The sequence below is a fragment of the Paramormyrops kingsleyae genome, chromosome 14 (assembly GCF_048594095.1).
Source record: "Paramormyrops kingsleyae isolate MSU_618 chromosome 14, PKINGS_0.4, whole genome shotgun sequence".
Lineage (NCBI taxonomy): Eukaryota > Metazoa > Chordata > Actinopteri > Osteoglossiformes > Mormyridae > Paramormyrops > Paramormyrops kingsleyae.
Genome location: NC_132810.1, coordinates 5980519 through 5995070, shown reverse-complemented (window position 1 = coordinate 5995070; position 14552 = coordinate 5980519). Strand labels below are relative to the sequence as shown.

At 46.9% G+C, this 14552-nt stretch overlaps 1 protein-coding gene across 1 annotated transcript in view; it reads left to right on the top strand.

Moving 5' to 3' along the window:
- The window catches only part of kcnh5b (potassium voltage-gated channel, subfamily H (eag-related), member 5b), a 39992-nt gene that overhangs the window by 582 nt on the left and 24858 nt on the right, over positions 1 to 14552 (top strand). Inside the window, exons 2-6 of the mRNA XM_023825529.2 lie at positions 3981 to 4104; positions 5885 to 5991; positions 6350 to 6478; positions 7692 to 7807; positions 9982 to 10374. Coding sequence (XP_023681297.2) covers positions 3981 to 4104; positions 5885 to 5991; positions 6350 to 6478; positions 7692 to 7807; positions 9982 to 10374 — 869 coding nt within the window. The remainder of the gene's footprint in view (positions 1 to 3980; positions 4105 to 5884; positions 5992 to 6349; positions 6479 to 7691; positions 7808 to 9981; positions 10375 to 14552) is intronic.

The following is a 14552-nucleotide window of genomic DNA, read 5'->3' as shown; positions in this document are numbered from 1 at the left end:
GTGCTTACGATATTGAATCTGGATGAAGGAGTGATTTTGTGCTGCACTTTGTCGTCCTATATACAGTGCGATTTACAGTACTGTTTTGTCATCCTTAACCTAATTGGTTTGTTATAGATGTATTGTTTTATAGAGATAATATGATCTTAATATTTCGTTATAAAATTAACCCTGAAGTGTTTTAACAGATTTCTTTCTGCGAATTGCCTTATTTTGTAGGTGCAGGATTACTAAACTTTCAAGAATACAATTGTTTAACAAAATGAATCAAAACTGTTGTTTTAAAATGACAGCTATTAAGGTGACAACTGCAATCATGCGATTGCGTAATTTTAATGAAAGTGTAGGCTTAAGACAAGTACTTACATGGCTACGTATATACTTTTCCATATCATATTACAATTTAATATTTTGTGTGCGTCTCAGTACAAACAACGCAGAGAGTATTTTGCTTAAAATGTTTCATAGATTGAAAAATTAAAGCAACGTAAAGGAAAAGCTGTAAAATAGAACGTCTGAACTGGGTTACCGAATGGTAGTAAACAGATTGAAAACGGAATCCTTTTTACTTCTTTGCTCTCAGGGTTTCCTATACTGAGCAGAGAAATACAAAAAAAACAGTATTTCAGTTGTCATGTTTCTCCTAAAAATTCTTAATCAACATTGTTTACTAGGGAAAATCAGTATAGGCCTATTTTGACAAATGGCACAGCAGTCAACACGTTGTACTGTACCGCAGACATACTTTATATTATATAATAACCGTTCTAACCACGCTGAATGTGACTTTAGATGAATGAAGGCATGATTCACAAATATTGTAATAACGCATCAGGAATCTTATATGTTCAGGTGCAACCCGAAAAGGTGAGAACTTTGCGCTGCCCATAAACAAGCTGAGATGGATGGTGTAGGGTGGGTGTCTGCGGAGGTATGGGGATCGACTGCGCCGGCGGACACGCCGAGACCCTGCAGACGTAGAGGCTAGTTTTATTGTTTTCGATGGGATTATTTAGATTTTTACGAATGGTACGTGGTTATTTTACACAATATTCGTCGTGTATAACGGCGTATATTTGATAAAAGAATTTTGTGACAATTATAGCATTGTTTGTGTAAGCATCAAAACGCTACAAGTTTAATAAATAGCCTATGTTACATGTAAGCTGTACTTTAGTAGTAGCACATTTCAAAGTGCATTCAATTGACTCCGGAGACATGGGCGTTGAGTTATTTAGCGTAACCTGTATAAAATGATGACACACTGTGGGCATCCCGAGGTCCGCCGCCAGGAGGCAGTTTTGCACCCAATCTGGGCGGGGCTGCTTTCCCACGCGCTGTGGGAATCTCACACGTCACCCGCAGCTCGCTCGGCGCGCGCCTAAACCACCGGGACTCAGCACTGTAATTAGCCCATATATTAAAGCATTTTGCAGTAGCCAGTATTGGCGTTATTCTATAAATTTGTTTACTTTTGTATACACTTGGGAATCAATGGACAATTTATTGCCTCCTAATATATAATTAAATTTATTATCTTAAAAGCCTTATAATTGCAGTTTATGATTATGCGTGCACTCTATTCAAATTGCAATCCAAAATTGAACAGAAGAATACTACTTTGTAATTACAGCTTATAGTAGGCATATATAAAAATCCAGTTAGTAAAATATCTTCGTTAAGATTTGTTTAATTACAAAGGTTGTTCTGGACACCTGCCGGTGCTGTGAAATATCGGAACAGTTTAAACACTTGATTCCTTGCGGAGGTGTTTCCACGCAAGCTGAGCCAGCAAACGGCGCGGAAAGCTTGCAGAAATGGAAACGCTGAGTTTCGTACAGGGCCGATTTCATTTCCGGCACCAGGCTCATTAAACTGCACGGTTCAGAACGCCTCACACCACGGCCACGCCGACAGCAATTGCTACAGTAAATATTCCACTCCGGCTTGACGGTTCTTTATCCAGCAGCTTAATAAGCGCTTCCTCACGCGTTGCGCCAATATTGATTTTCACAAACGGAGTGCATTAACAGCTTCCTCACATACGAAGTTATGATTATCTCCTTTCCTGTCAGCAGAGATGGAAGCATGATTACTACATAAAAGGTTATACCACTGCTCATGAGGTGATATTGGTCCCAGAAAAGTAATAGCCTACTGTTTTACTGATGTTGGACTGATACTAGAAATTTAAAGACAATGCCATTCCACAAGGCAGCGGGAAAGGTTGAGGAACAGAATATTCCAGAAGAAGTGGGACTGCGTGGAAGGTGATGAAATGTCACATGACAGTTTCAGTGTTCCCCAGTGCAAAGGCGTCTTGAACGTGCCACCAGGTGCCTGCCATCCTTCCCTCGCCTTTTTTTGGTTACCATGGCAACTCCGAAAACCCACGCCGGACTCAAGTTGGCGGGAGCTGAAAAGCATGTGGTGCCCCACGCCCCATGGCCACAGTGTGTGACGCGGCGTCGGACAGCCTCTCAGCTGTTGTGTGACTGGCTGTGGTCGAAGCCCCCTGGTTGGCTGAGATTTGGTGCTTTAGAAGGATTAAAAAATAACTAAGACTCTGTAGGTACAGGTCCTCCCATCTCTGTTTTCACCACTGTTACAAAGATGTTTTTAATGCTGTTTTTGTGCATCTGATACTCACTACTGTCAGAGCATGAAGATTGGTACAGCCTAGGATCTACCTCGATGTGTCAAACATTTACACAGTGTCCTTTTGTTTGTATCTACTCTGGGTTTCCTTCCTGCGATCTTAGGAGGTTTTATCAGAGTTTGTCTGCCAGAAAGGGCATTAGAGGCAAATCCCTCTTGAAACCAGCAGGGCGGCGCCTTTCTTTGAACAGGCCAGCGTCCCAGCTAGGAGCTGCTGTACGCGAACGGCTTGGCTGGTACTCGGAGCTGCTGCTTTATGGGCTGTCAGCTTCCGAATCTGCTGTCTGTGGAAAAACATCTTGCCATCTCGAGTTATACAACTAACGGTGTACCAACCATGGCCCCATTGCTGGTTCCTATGGCAAGCAAAACGAAGTGGGAAAACAGTGGGAGGAACCTGGGAAGCAGAATGCGGTGACCCCTGACCTTTGACCCTTGGCACAGTGAGCTGCTATTGGTGAGCGTTCTGTGGGAGTGTAACAGTAGAAAGGTGCTAATTATACCGCAGGTTTCTCTGCTGCTCTGTCCTGCCCAACCGGCCCCTATAGCCTGGTTTAATCGTCCCGCTACAAGGTGCTGCAGTCTCTTACTGCAGTGAAAAAGCAGATTAGTGGAACAAAGAGCGGCCTGGTTTTTAGCACGGTCCTCCACCACAGAACGCATTGACACGGGGCTATTTCTGGGGTTTTAACAGCACGCATCGGGGCCACTCGTGAGTAATGCAAAGGGGGTTATGTCAAACACCAGCCCAAAGCTAACCCAGCTCCCAGTCGCTTCAGTCTGTTTTGTCTCATTGACCCTCGATCGGCTGCAGCTGCCATTCCCCTCTTGGCTCGCGGGCCGGTGGGTCAGTGTGTTACTATATAAGGCCAAACGGCAGTCTAGGTGTTAGCGACAGTGCTGCGTTGCCCTTGGCGATGTTGAGCATGTGGATCCCCACGGTGGGTAAGATGGCAGGTACCTGGGCCTCCGCCTTCTTGGAATGGAATCCAACAGCACGTCCCATTAGTTTTCTTGGTGGGTCTCATCTTCAGTGGAAGAGCAGGGAACTCTTAGTTACAGATGATGGGGACGAAGGGGGAGAGTTTGCTTCTTTACAGTCTGATGATGCTGCCATATTCAGTTTAGCTCATGATTTTGTACAGGTAACCGCGGTTTCCCGGGAAGCCCCGTCCTCAACGTTAATCAAACACCTCGTCTTCTAACTCCCGCTTGGTTGAGGAGACGCAGCTTGCCTGCATGTTGGAGAGCCTGCGTGACAACGATCCTGACCACCCTGGAACCTGTAACCTGGCCTTTTCCCTCTCCTCCCTGTCATTCAGAAACCAGCTTCCTCCTGGGGAACGCCCAGATTGTGGGGTGGCCTATAGTCTACAGCAATGACAGTTTCTGCAAGCTGTCAGGGTACCACCGGGCGGAAGTCATGCAGAAGAGCAGCACGTGCAGGTAAAGCTGGACTTCTCCCACACTGCGTTAGGGGAGGATTGAGGATTGAGGATTGTTTGGTGGGTAGAGCCATATGTAAACACCCCGGTGAGTGAGGCCCGTGTGTCACATTCGGCGTGTGTGTTTTCTGTGAGCTGATTCGTTAGTCAGCCGTCAAGCTTTGCTACCGCTAATCCGTCTCCTTCCACTGCCATCGTCCTGGAGTGGCGGCGAGGTGGGGCTTCACATACGTGCGGCCCGATTGGCCAGGAAATGCCACACAACCAGGAACAGTAGCTGCCCCCAGCCTGCTGGGAAGAGGAGCAGTGGAAGCCTGGAGAACCAAGTCCACCGTCACATGGAGTCACGGCACTGCGATGGCCGGTCCCGGGGTCACATGACGGCACGAGCGAAACGGCACCCAGGCGGCTGCAAGTTTAAGTGTGCTGCGGTATAAACTGGCACATACATGGGCACCTTGACTGCCTTTGCAGGAAGACAGGCCAAGTGGGCAAATGCTGCAGAAAACACCCAGAGACAGTGCGCCAGTGTCACTGCCCTCGCAACGCGAACACAGGCCCTCGCGTGCCGTTGTCATGGGGACCTCACTGGGGGATTTTTATCAAAAAAATCTACTAAATGATCTTCAGCCTTTTCACCTTACTTCAATCATTACGTGTCATTAGCTTCATATTGCATGATATAATAATTGTTTCACATGAGTGGTTTATATCTGTGTGACGTTACTGTGTGAGGCTATGCAGTTTTGTGTTTAAACTGTCTTTCTCACTGGTACCATCTTGCAATCCAGACACTGCAGCTGTAGATACTTCTGACTTGTCACGCAAAGTGACGTGGATTTGATCTGATTGTCACCAAGCGTCCTGGGGACTAAGGGAAGAAAAACAAACTCTCTCTCTGTCATGCAATGACAAAACTAATCCTTTCTTATAAATTCCAAAATTCTGTCCTTCGCCGTTTCTGAGGTGCACTGTTTGGTCACCGTGACCATACTAACGCACTAATTGATCTTATTTGGGTCTGACATGCAGGAATTCTTCTACTACAGCTAGGGCTTGTTATTGGCAAGCACACAATACGTCTGTTTTTTACAAAGTGGTATGAGAAGGAAAAAAAAAAAAAACTATGCAGACCTCCTTCTGGAAAGAAACGGAACAAGATTTTCACGAAAATTACCTGAATGAAATAAAAAATAACGAGAGCTCCTTGAGACTTTACAGATCGGACGGATTGTCAGCGGCGAGGCGCCGCTGCCAGCGCAGCTTAACCGAGACGCTCGCACGGCATTCTGGGAGCGCTAAATTAAAGGCAGCGGATTTCAAGTAAATCAGCGCAGCGACGTCACCCTGCTCTCGGCGGCCCCGTCTCCCGCACGCCTGCCTTCGCGGCCACGCCGCTGCCTGTCGGAACCAGCTGATTAATTTCTCCTGCTGGAGCTTCCTGGAAGCCTATTAGATCGGACAGGATCCATTTCCCACAGTATCGGATGGCGTCACGCGGCACCGGTGGGGCAATGAATTTTCAAATAGGAAATAATGGTTTTCAGGCAGTCAGGCTGCCAGTTGTTCTGATGCTCCTTTCACTAGGATTACATGCCCGCTGCTGAAACCCCCTTCCCCCGCTATCCCACAATCCCACAATCCCAAATCGTACTTTATTTACTGCTCCATCACCCTCCGCCCCCCCCCCACCATTATCACAACCTGTGACCCAGCCGTTTCCGCTTCCTCCCACGCCCTTTGACCTTTCCGCCCTCACCTATTCCTACCTCTTCCCACAGTTTTATGTACGGAGAGCTGACCGACAGGAAGACGATAGATAATGTCCGCGACACCTTTGAAAATTATGAGACCAACTGCTTCGAGATCCTGCTATACAGGGCCAACAGTGAGTACCGAGAGCCGTGCCAGGGATCGTGCGAAAGAGCGTCGCTCTGGTCTTTGTGTCCCAACTGTGTTCCTACGAGGAGTTTATTCTGAGATGCAAGTGTTTGTGTTCCTAAATTAGGTATACAATCATCTCTTTTTTCAGATCTTATGGAACAGATGCCTGTTTCTGGATATAAATGTTCTGTACATTTCTTCTTCAAAGGATCTATAAATTGTCAGGAGCTGATTTCAGTTTGTATGTTTCCATATACGTTGCGTGAGTGTTATGGTACATTTGGTGTTATGGCACATATAGTACAAATCCCCCTTTCAGTCTGTCATTCTTCTTTTATCTGTCACCCCCCCTCCCCCCCCAGGGAATCCTGTCTGGTTCTACATGCAGATCGCACCCATCAGGAACGAGTACGACAGGGTGGTTTTGTTCCTGTGCACGTTCAAAGACATCACGCTCTTTAAGCATCCCATTGAGGATGAGACCACCAAGGGTAGGTTCTGCTTCTACAGGGTTGGGAAACTTCTCTTGGGAGAGCAGGACCAGTATATGGCTGGTGTTAGATTCCGTCGTTTCAGCCGCCTTCTCCTACCTTGTGCGATTCCAGCCGTTTTACAGAGTCTAAGACAAACAGAGCAAGTTTGATCACAGCCAGGCAGGAGACGCAAGATAAAAGGGCAGGAACCAGGAGATGGTAATGAATGTCTCGGTTCCTTGATCATCCTAGCTTGTGACAATCTGATTGTTCGGGTCTTTCTCAGCTGATTTGCATTGGACAGCACCTTGCCTTTCGGTCTCAATAGGGAGGTAGAGTAATTCCATTACCATTTACGGGAGGCCACACAAGCTAGGATTTTTGTGTTACAAAGTAATAGAACGACCAGTAATATAACAAAGTAACATAGCAAAGTCCTACCCTGACTCTCTCTATGGGTAGACATGCTGCCTAACAGGCGGGGAAAGAATTTGTCATTTCCTGATGTTCCTCAAGCTTCTCCAGATGTAATCGGCAGACGCAGTGTGAAGACCCACAGCATCCCCGACACACTACTCTTACGTATCTCTCATCGCTTGCTCTCAGACACTTTGGTCTAAGACCTAGTAGACAGGTGGACTTTTAAAGCAAAGCACTCCTGAGTGTAATTAGTTGACAGTGGTACCTGCCTCCCCACACCCTCTAATGCAGTCATTACCGAATATAGTCCTCAAGTTTAACTGCGGAGAAAAGCTCTATTTCTGCAGTGGGGTTTAATAAGGTTTCCAAAGTTTTCATGCGGTATAAACTCCAGCTCCCGGTATCCTTTAATGAGGAATCCCGTTAGGGGCTGTGCTTTCATGCATCAAATGATGTGGGCACCTCCTGCTGATTGCTTCAGGAAAAACACCCCCTGCTCCCCCCTGGGGATGCTTTTACATAACTGGATTTCTACTCTGCCGCAGTCGCAATAAATAGAAAATTACAGCACTTTCCTTGAAACGGCATTTGTCTCCAAAATAGCTTGTTGTGCAGCAGGGAACCGTTGTGTTAGGCTGAGTCCACAAGGGAACCAGGGCAGAGTGCCCACCTGTCCTGACTTTTCACTAATCTGCTCACTTTATGTAAATCAGGGTGTCCTTCCTTCAGGTGTCCTGTGGGGGCATTTGCCACTCAATTGATGGTGATTAGTTACCCCAGCAGTCAGAGTGATGCCGGTTGTCTTTGGCAGGATGGACCAAGTTTGCACGACTGACGCGGGCCCTGACCAATAGCCGCAGCGCCATGCAGCAGCTGACGCCCATGAACAAGGCTGAGGTCAGCCACAAGCACTCACGGCTGGCTGAGGTAAGGACGCGCGCACGGATTCCCAGGGAGCAATACAGACGCTCCTCTACTTACGCATGAGATACGTTCCGAACGGCCGTTCGTAACTTGAAATGTTCGTAAGTCGTCATTCAACATCATTTTAAAGTTATTCGCAAGTACAAAAAAGTAGGATGCTGGGAGTACGCACGCTACGCTGCGCGGCGGGAGTAGCGGCCAGCAGTCGTACTACCAGGAATTGGCGCGCAGAAAAAAATTTGATGTTGCGGACAGGAAACGGGAGCCCAATGAACATAATTTGGACTTCGCTCGTATATCTGAAAGTCCGTAAGTTGAAAGTTCGTAAGTAGAGGAGCGTCTGTATTTCTGTGATAAATGAAGCTGCCTTTCGTGGTGGCGCAGTGGTGTCACACCTCTAGGACCAGGGTTTGAGGTTCCTCTATGGCTTTGTTTACGGAGTTTGCATATTCTTCATGTGTCATCGTGGGGTTTCCTCTGGGTCCTCCAGCTTCCCCGTCCAGTCCAAAAATATGCGGAGATTAATTGGCGTTGCCAAATTGCCCTTAGGTGTGTATGCGTGAGTGAACGGTATGTCAGTGTGCCCTGTGATGGGTCAGCGCCCCATCCTGGGTTGTAAATCATGAACATGGTTTTACAAAATCTGCTTGCCTTCTCACATCACGCATGTCTAAAAGTGTTTTTACACATTTCTCCCTCGAATATTCAGTTTTAATTAAGAAATTTTGTTATTTTGTGGGGATCTGTCCCCTTGGACTCCCATTCTCTGTTTGCGTAACCCAAGGACTCTTAGGAGGTGCAGTCCTGTTACCTGCCCAGCTCACAAACCTCTGTTAGACGACACTTGGAGGTTAAGCTCAGGCCTGGAGTACCAGCAAGTCCTCTTAGGTTCTCTCTTTGAGGGTAATTGCAATTCACAGCGGTATTTGGTGCCGGGGGTCTCATGCCTCGTGAGTCCTGCTGGGGAGGGCGGCATTTGGCAATGTCATTGAGAACGTCAGTGTCGGCTCTGTCTGATTCGGCGCGAGGCCGCTGTGTGCCCTGATGTGAAAGGTCACAGTGGGCGGAGCTCAGACTTGCTTCTCAACTCGCCAGTCAATTACTACTGCACCTGAGTTACTGGCCAAAAACCAGAAGCACTTGTTCTTATTTTTTAGTTCTATGGGTTGAGAATAGCACGAAAAGTGTGTTTCAACCATTAGCACAGGGGCTAATTTGCCAAGAGAACTTCTGAGAGTTTCTTGGGTGTTTAAAGCCTCCGCATGAGTTCCACACGAGGTCCTGGAACTCAGTAAGAGAGCAGAGTTTTAGCTGCCAGAGGACGGATGGCTAATGGCTTCTGCCCCCTGCCTTGGCCCTTTGCTTTTCATGTGCTGGTATCAATACAACCACCACTTGCTTCATTACACTTCCGCTGGACTCCTGAGCCATGGAGACATCAGACCAGCGGCGCCCCCGCCTGTATGCCAGACACTGTGTACCCTTGCAGTAGCACAAGATGGGCACATTGCCAAGTTTGCTTTCTCCAAGTGACTTTGGGCTTGTTTTTCTGCAAAATCGTTGTAGGACAATGGCAAACTTGGCCCAGCAAATAATCGTTAGTATGAAGACATTGAAGGGTTTGTGTAAGAATCATAACTGGTTAGAAGGACGTGACACTTTTATTGAAGCTCAGGCTGCAGGTCGTGGTGGTTTGCAGGCTATTTCTACATTAGGCTATAACCAAAATATCACAAATTTATTCTCTAAATCAATTACCGTATTTTATTTTTTTATCAATGCCCGAAAACGCCATCATAGATCTAAAAATAGAAAGCATGTGTATAATTCAACCAGACTCAAACATTAATATTAATAAAGACAAAATGATGCACGACTCGCTTTGCATGCTTAAATTTTACTTTAACTGGCCCACCCACAAGCTACCAAAATATCATTAAAATCTTTTTCTTTGACTCGTAACGGCAAACAGCTCGTACGTCACTGGTGTGCGTAACATGAATGAGAATTCTGCGGGCACCAGGGCCTCAGATGCGTAGAAACTTAAGACCATAATGCTGTAACTGTGAAGTAAATAAATGAACACAGAACATGACTGACTGAATTGATGGATTATTGAACGTCACGGTGGATATATGATCGCTGACTCTCGAAAGTCAATGTCTCCCAAAATACAGGTTCTCCAGCTGGGTTCTGACATCCTCCCCCAGTATAAACAAGAGGCACCCAAGACGCCCCCCCACATCATTCTGCACTACTGCCTCTTCAAGGCCACCTGGGACTGGGTCATCCTCATCCTCACCTTCTACACAGCCATCATGGTGCCCTATAACGTGTCCTTCAAGACGAAGCAGAACAACATCACCTGGTTGGTTCTGGACAGCATAGTAGACGTCATCTTCCTAGCGGACATCATGCTGAATTTCCACACCACCTTTGTGGGTCCTGGAGGCGAGATCATCTCGGACCCCAAGCTCATCCGCATGAACTACCTAAAGACCTGGTTTGTCATCGACCTGCTGTCCTGCCTGCCTTACGACATCATTAACGCCTTTGAGAACGTGGATGAGGTAAACCATTCATTTTTTTTTTTTCTGAGGGACTAAGGGTGGGCAGATACTTACATACTTATATTTTTTGTACTGCTCTTGGATTCCTCTCACCTGTGCTTATTTGGTGACCACAGAAAAGGCTTTCATCCGATGGATTTCAAATTACCGCTAGAACGGATCAATCCAAGGACGTCTGTAAATGATATGCTTTGCATATCCCCTACATTTTAGCTACAATGTTCTTCATCTTATGGGGTTGTGATAATAAGATGTGACAAAAACAGAGGCTGTACTTGCCTCCTAATATGTGTGCTTCTGGTACATCATGTTCCCCTAAATCTGAGATGTATATCGTCAAATAGAGTGATTTATGGCCAGTTCCACTCTCTGTTGCTGGTAATGTGTTTCACCTATTGTTTAGGTATCCTGAAATCCATAAACAACGATCTAAGAGCTTTTACATCAATAAAAAAAAACACAGGTCATTCTATATATCTTACTGATCTTACTGTGTCCTCTTCCCTGAACGCTTATAGTCAAGAGGCCAATCCCTTGCTCTGGAAACCCATCGACTCTGGAGACAGAAGCGATATACAGAAGTGATATGATTTCCATTGATTAGCTCAGTGTTTCCCAACCCGGTCCTCGTGGATCCCCAGTATGGAGCTGGGAGGCAGCAAAAACGTGGACTGTCTGTGGGTCCCCAAGGACCGGGTTGGGAAAAACTGGATTAGCTGACCAATGTCTTTCAGAAAGGCTGCAGTTTGAAGGACTGGTGTTAGTGGAGCATCACAGCGTCACGCTAAATCGTGATGGGAGGGCTGATCTCGACCAATCAAAAGACCAACATACACATAAACATGCAGCTGAGTAACTCAAATTGGTGGGGGGGCGACGAGCCATCCTGCCCCCGGTGTGGGTCTGTGCAGAGCTGTGGGTACCAGGGTGAGGAGCGAAAAACTGAATTTACTGCTTATGCTAATCAGACCATTGTTTCAGTATGACCTTTAAAATGCTGATGAGTATATTTTCCATGCAAGGCTTTGCCTTTTTACTTAACCCTTACAACTGCCCATGCAGATTCTCAGGATAGGTCAACTGTAACGGTCTTGGGACGCAAAGGGAAGGGTGGCTGTGTGTTTGCTTATCACTGGCCTTACCTTGAGTTCAGACATGGACGCGCATGCAGGGTCCAGCCTGACGCGATGGCGTTTGGGGCCGCATGCATCTGGAAATCAAGCTAAATCAAGCTGGAAGTCGCAGAGCTGAGCCGGAGCTTCCCGTCTTTCACTCTTCGTCATTTTATGCAAATGCAAACAGCCGAGTATTTTCACGCGGGTGAATAACAGTGGGCTCCTTCGGGCTTTATTTCCAGCTAAACCAGGAGCAGCTCCTCTGCCTTTGTTCACAGGACGACTCACCTGCGCCGCGCATTTAAACTAATGAAGCAGGGAGAGAGAGCTAGCGATTCGTGCCAGCTTTGGCGGTTTCCAAGGTTACACACATCTGCCATTAAGCAGTCCCTGGCAGCAAAGAAATACAGTAATACAACCATGGATGTTAAGTGCATGATCTGTGGTCATACAGGCTCCATGGACTGACACTGTGTTTGCACAGTGCACAGCCTTCAGTGAGTGACAGTTGACTAGGGTGACAATCTAATTCATGTCAGGAGGGACACTGAAAGCTACTTCAGGTTTTACAAACTACATTTAAAATTGAAAGGCTCCTGTGTTTGGCTAAATTGTATAGTTCATCTTGAACTTTTACTGGTTTGTTTCCTTGATTGAAAGACTCATCCAGCTGCTTCACATTAACATAAGTGACACGTGCATGATTACAGGAGACTGACCAATCAGCACACAGCAAGAACTCTGTGCTCTAGTGAAATCCGGGTCCTTTTAATTGAAATGGTTCAAACGAGCTCAACTCGTCCCTCCCAGCATGAGTCAGGTGGTCACCTCGCAGTGGACATGCACAAGTTTGTTTGTTGTGTCTGTGGTCTCTCACACAGATACAACAAAGGAACTTGTGCATGTCTCAGTGGACAGAGAGCAAACCCAGGAGGCCAGACTGAGAAACGGAATCCCTTCTGGAGATAATTACTGGCCTGGTACGTTGCAACCCTGTTCCAACATGCTGAAACCGTACACAAACTGCCACGGTCATCTTGGAAATTTCACTTCCGATAGTTTGAAAATGAAGAATAATCAAAATGCAGGAGCTGACAAGCCTGGATCTGGCTGGTGTAACTCAGCTCAGAAGCTCAGGGTCACTGGAGCCATGCAGACGAGCTGAGTTTTACACGCTGCTCCCCAGATTTCCTATCTGCAAGTCAGGGTCTGCTGTCTTCTGCCCATTCTAACATTTATGTAACTTATTGTAAATGTAATGTATGAATTTGCACTAACTGGCCACATTACCCGAGTTTTCTCTGCTCATCTGTTTGAGGTATGGACATGTGACACTGGTCAGTGTGACACCAGCTGGACTGGAGTCCAGTGACAGGCCAGTGGTGTGCCAGTGGCTCACTTCCTACTTACCTGAGGAAAATGGAGCCATTCTTTTGTCTGAACCATCAAGCCTGCACCAGACTTAGTCCTAGGGATGGAGTCGCATTTTTTTTCCCTGTTAAAAAAAGGGGGGAAGGATGAGATGCAACAAGACAGCAGCACAAATGTGGACTGAGAAGAGAAACCAAGGGAGAGACAGTTGGGGAGAGAGAGACTGAGAGAGAGGGAGAGAGAAAGAAAGAGCTGGTCATCATGGAGTCCATTCTCTCCCCCCCTTCGTGCCCCCGGAAACCCGCTGTGTCGAAAAGGAGCCTTCAGGAAACGCAGACAGATGTCATGGAGTGCAGAGGCTCATGGGAAATCAATACGATCAAACACTGTGGCAACTGGAAGCCACTGTTCCCTGCGGAGCCCCAGCTAGGACCTCCTGCAGAGGAGCAGCTCCGCCCCCCCGCTGTGCCAGGGCCCGGCGTGGCTCCTTTGTATGGACACCAGCAAACCGGCCAATTGACGATGCTTAAGGAGAGTTCTGCTCTTCATATATGAGGGCCGTTTTTGCCAGCTATGCTCAGTGCAGGTCGTTTCCCATCTGGTCGTTGCTCAGAGCCTGTGTCTGATATTCTGTTTTTGGAAGCCTGCCTGTGTGTGTTTACATGCTGCTTTTCACAGCAGATCGTTCCCTTAGTGATACAGCTGAAGCTGCCCACGTACGTCTGCATGTCCTCAGAAACGCGGCAGCCGAACAAGGTATTGATTATAATGCAGCATAGAGTGACTGTTTGGATGCAGTGATCCTTGGGAAAACAATGGAAATACTAATATGACAACACTGTGCTGCTGAGTCAGGCTGCCAGAGTCCCATAATGCTGAGCAAGGATGTGAAGAACCAGAGGTGGATAGTTCAGGTCCAGAAAGTAAAAATCCAGAGCAGGATATTGTTTCAACCAACGAGTTGAGTACTCCATGACCAGGGGTAATGTGCATTTACGCCAATATGACATAAAATACACACAAAAAATACGTACGCATCCACGCTGTTACAACAATCGATTGCCGCACGTATTGTTTTTTAAGGTGAATGCATACTTGTGTACCAGTTATGTCAATCCCTCTTATTACTATGACTCTTCATACTCAACTGGTTGGTTGAAACAAAATCCTGTTCTGGATTTTTACTTTCTGGACCTGAACCATCAATCTCAATGAAGAGCCACAGGGGGATTAGGCTTGCAGGGAGCCTACAGGTCACAGGCTGAGCATGGTTGGGGAAGCTGGAAATGCAGCAAATGTGTGTATGTAACAGGTCTGACTGCGTGGCAGCCCTGCCCTGCTCTGCTCATCTCAGCTGGTATTAACCTAGACCAATACTATCCAGAAAGGGCTATTGGGTACATGGGTTTTCACTGCAACTCCTTAATTAGATCACTAATTAGAGGACTGATTGGCTGAAGCGTCCTCACACCTGCGTTTGAACAGCTGACCTAAAGGTCATCCCAAAAACCTGCACACACACCGGCCTTTTGCAGAAAGGACTGCCCACCCCTGACCTAGACAGACATCATACGAAAGAAAGCCAGCAAGAGCGACAGGTCTGCCTGAGCTGTGCACCGAGAGCAACATGATGAAGCGGCAAAGTCACCTTCATCTGCCCAGATGCAGACATGCCTGATATGCTGGCGGCCA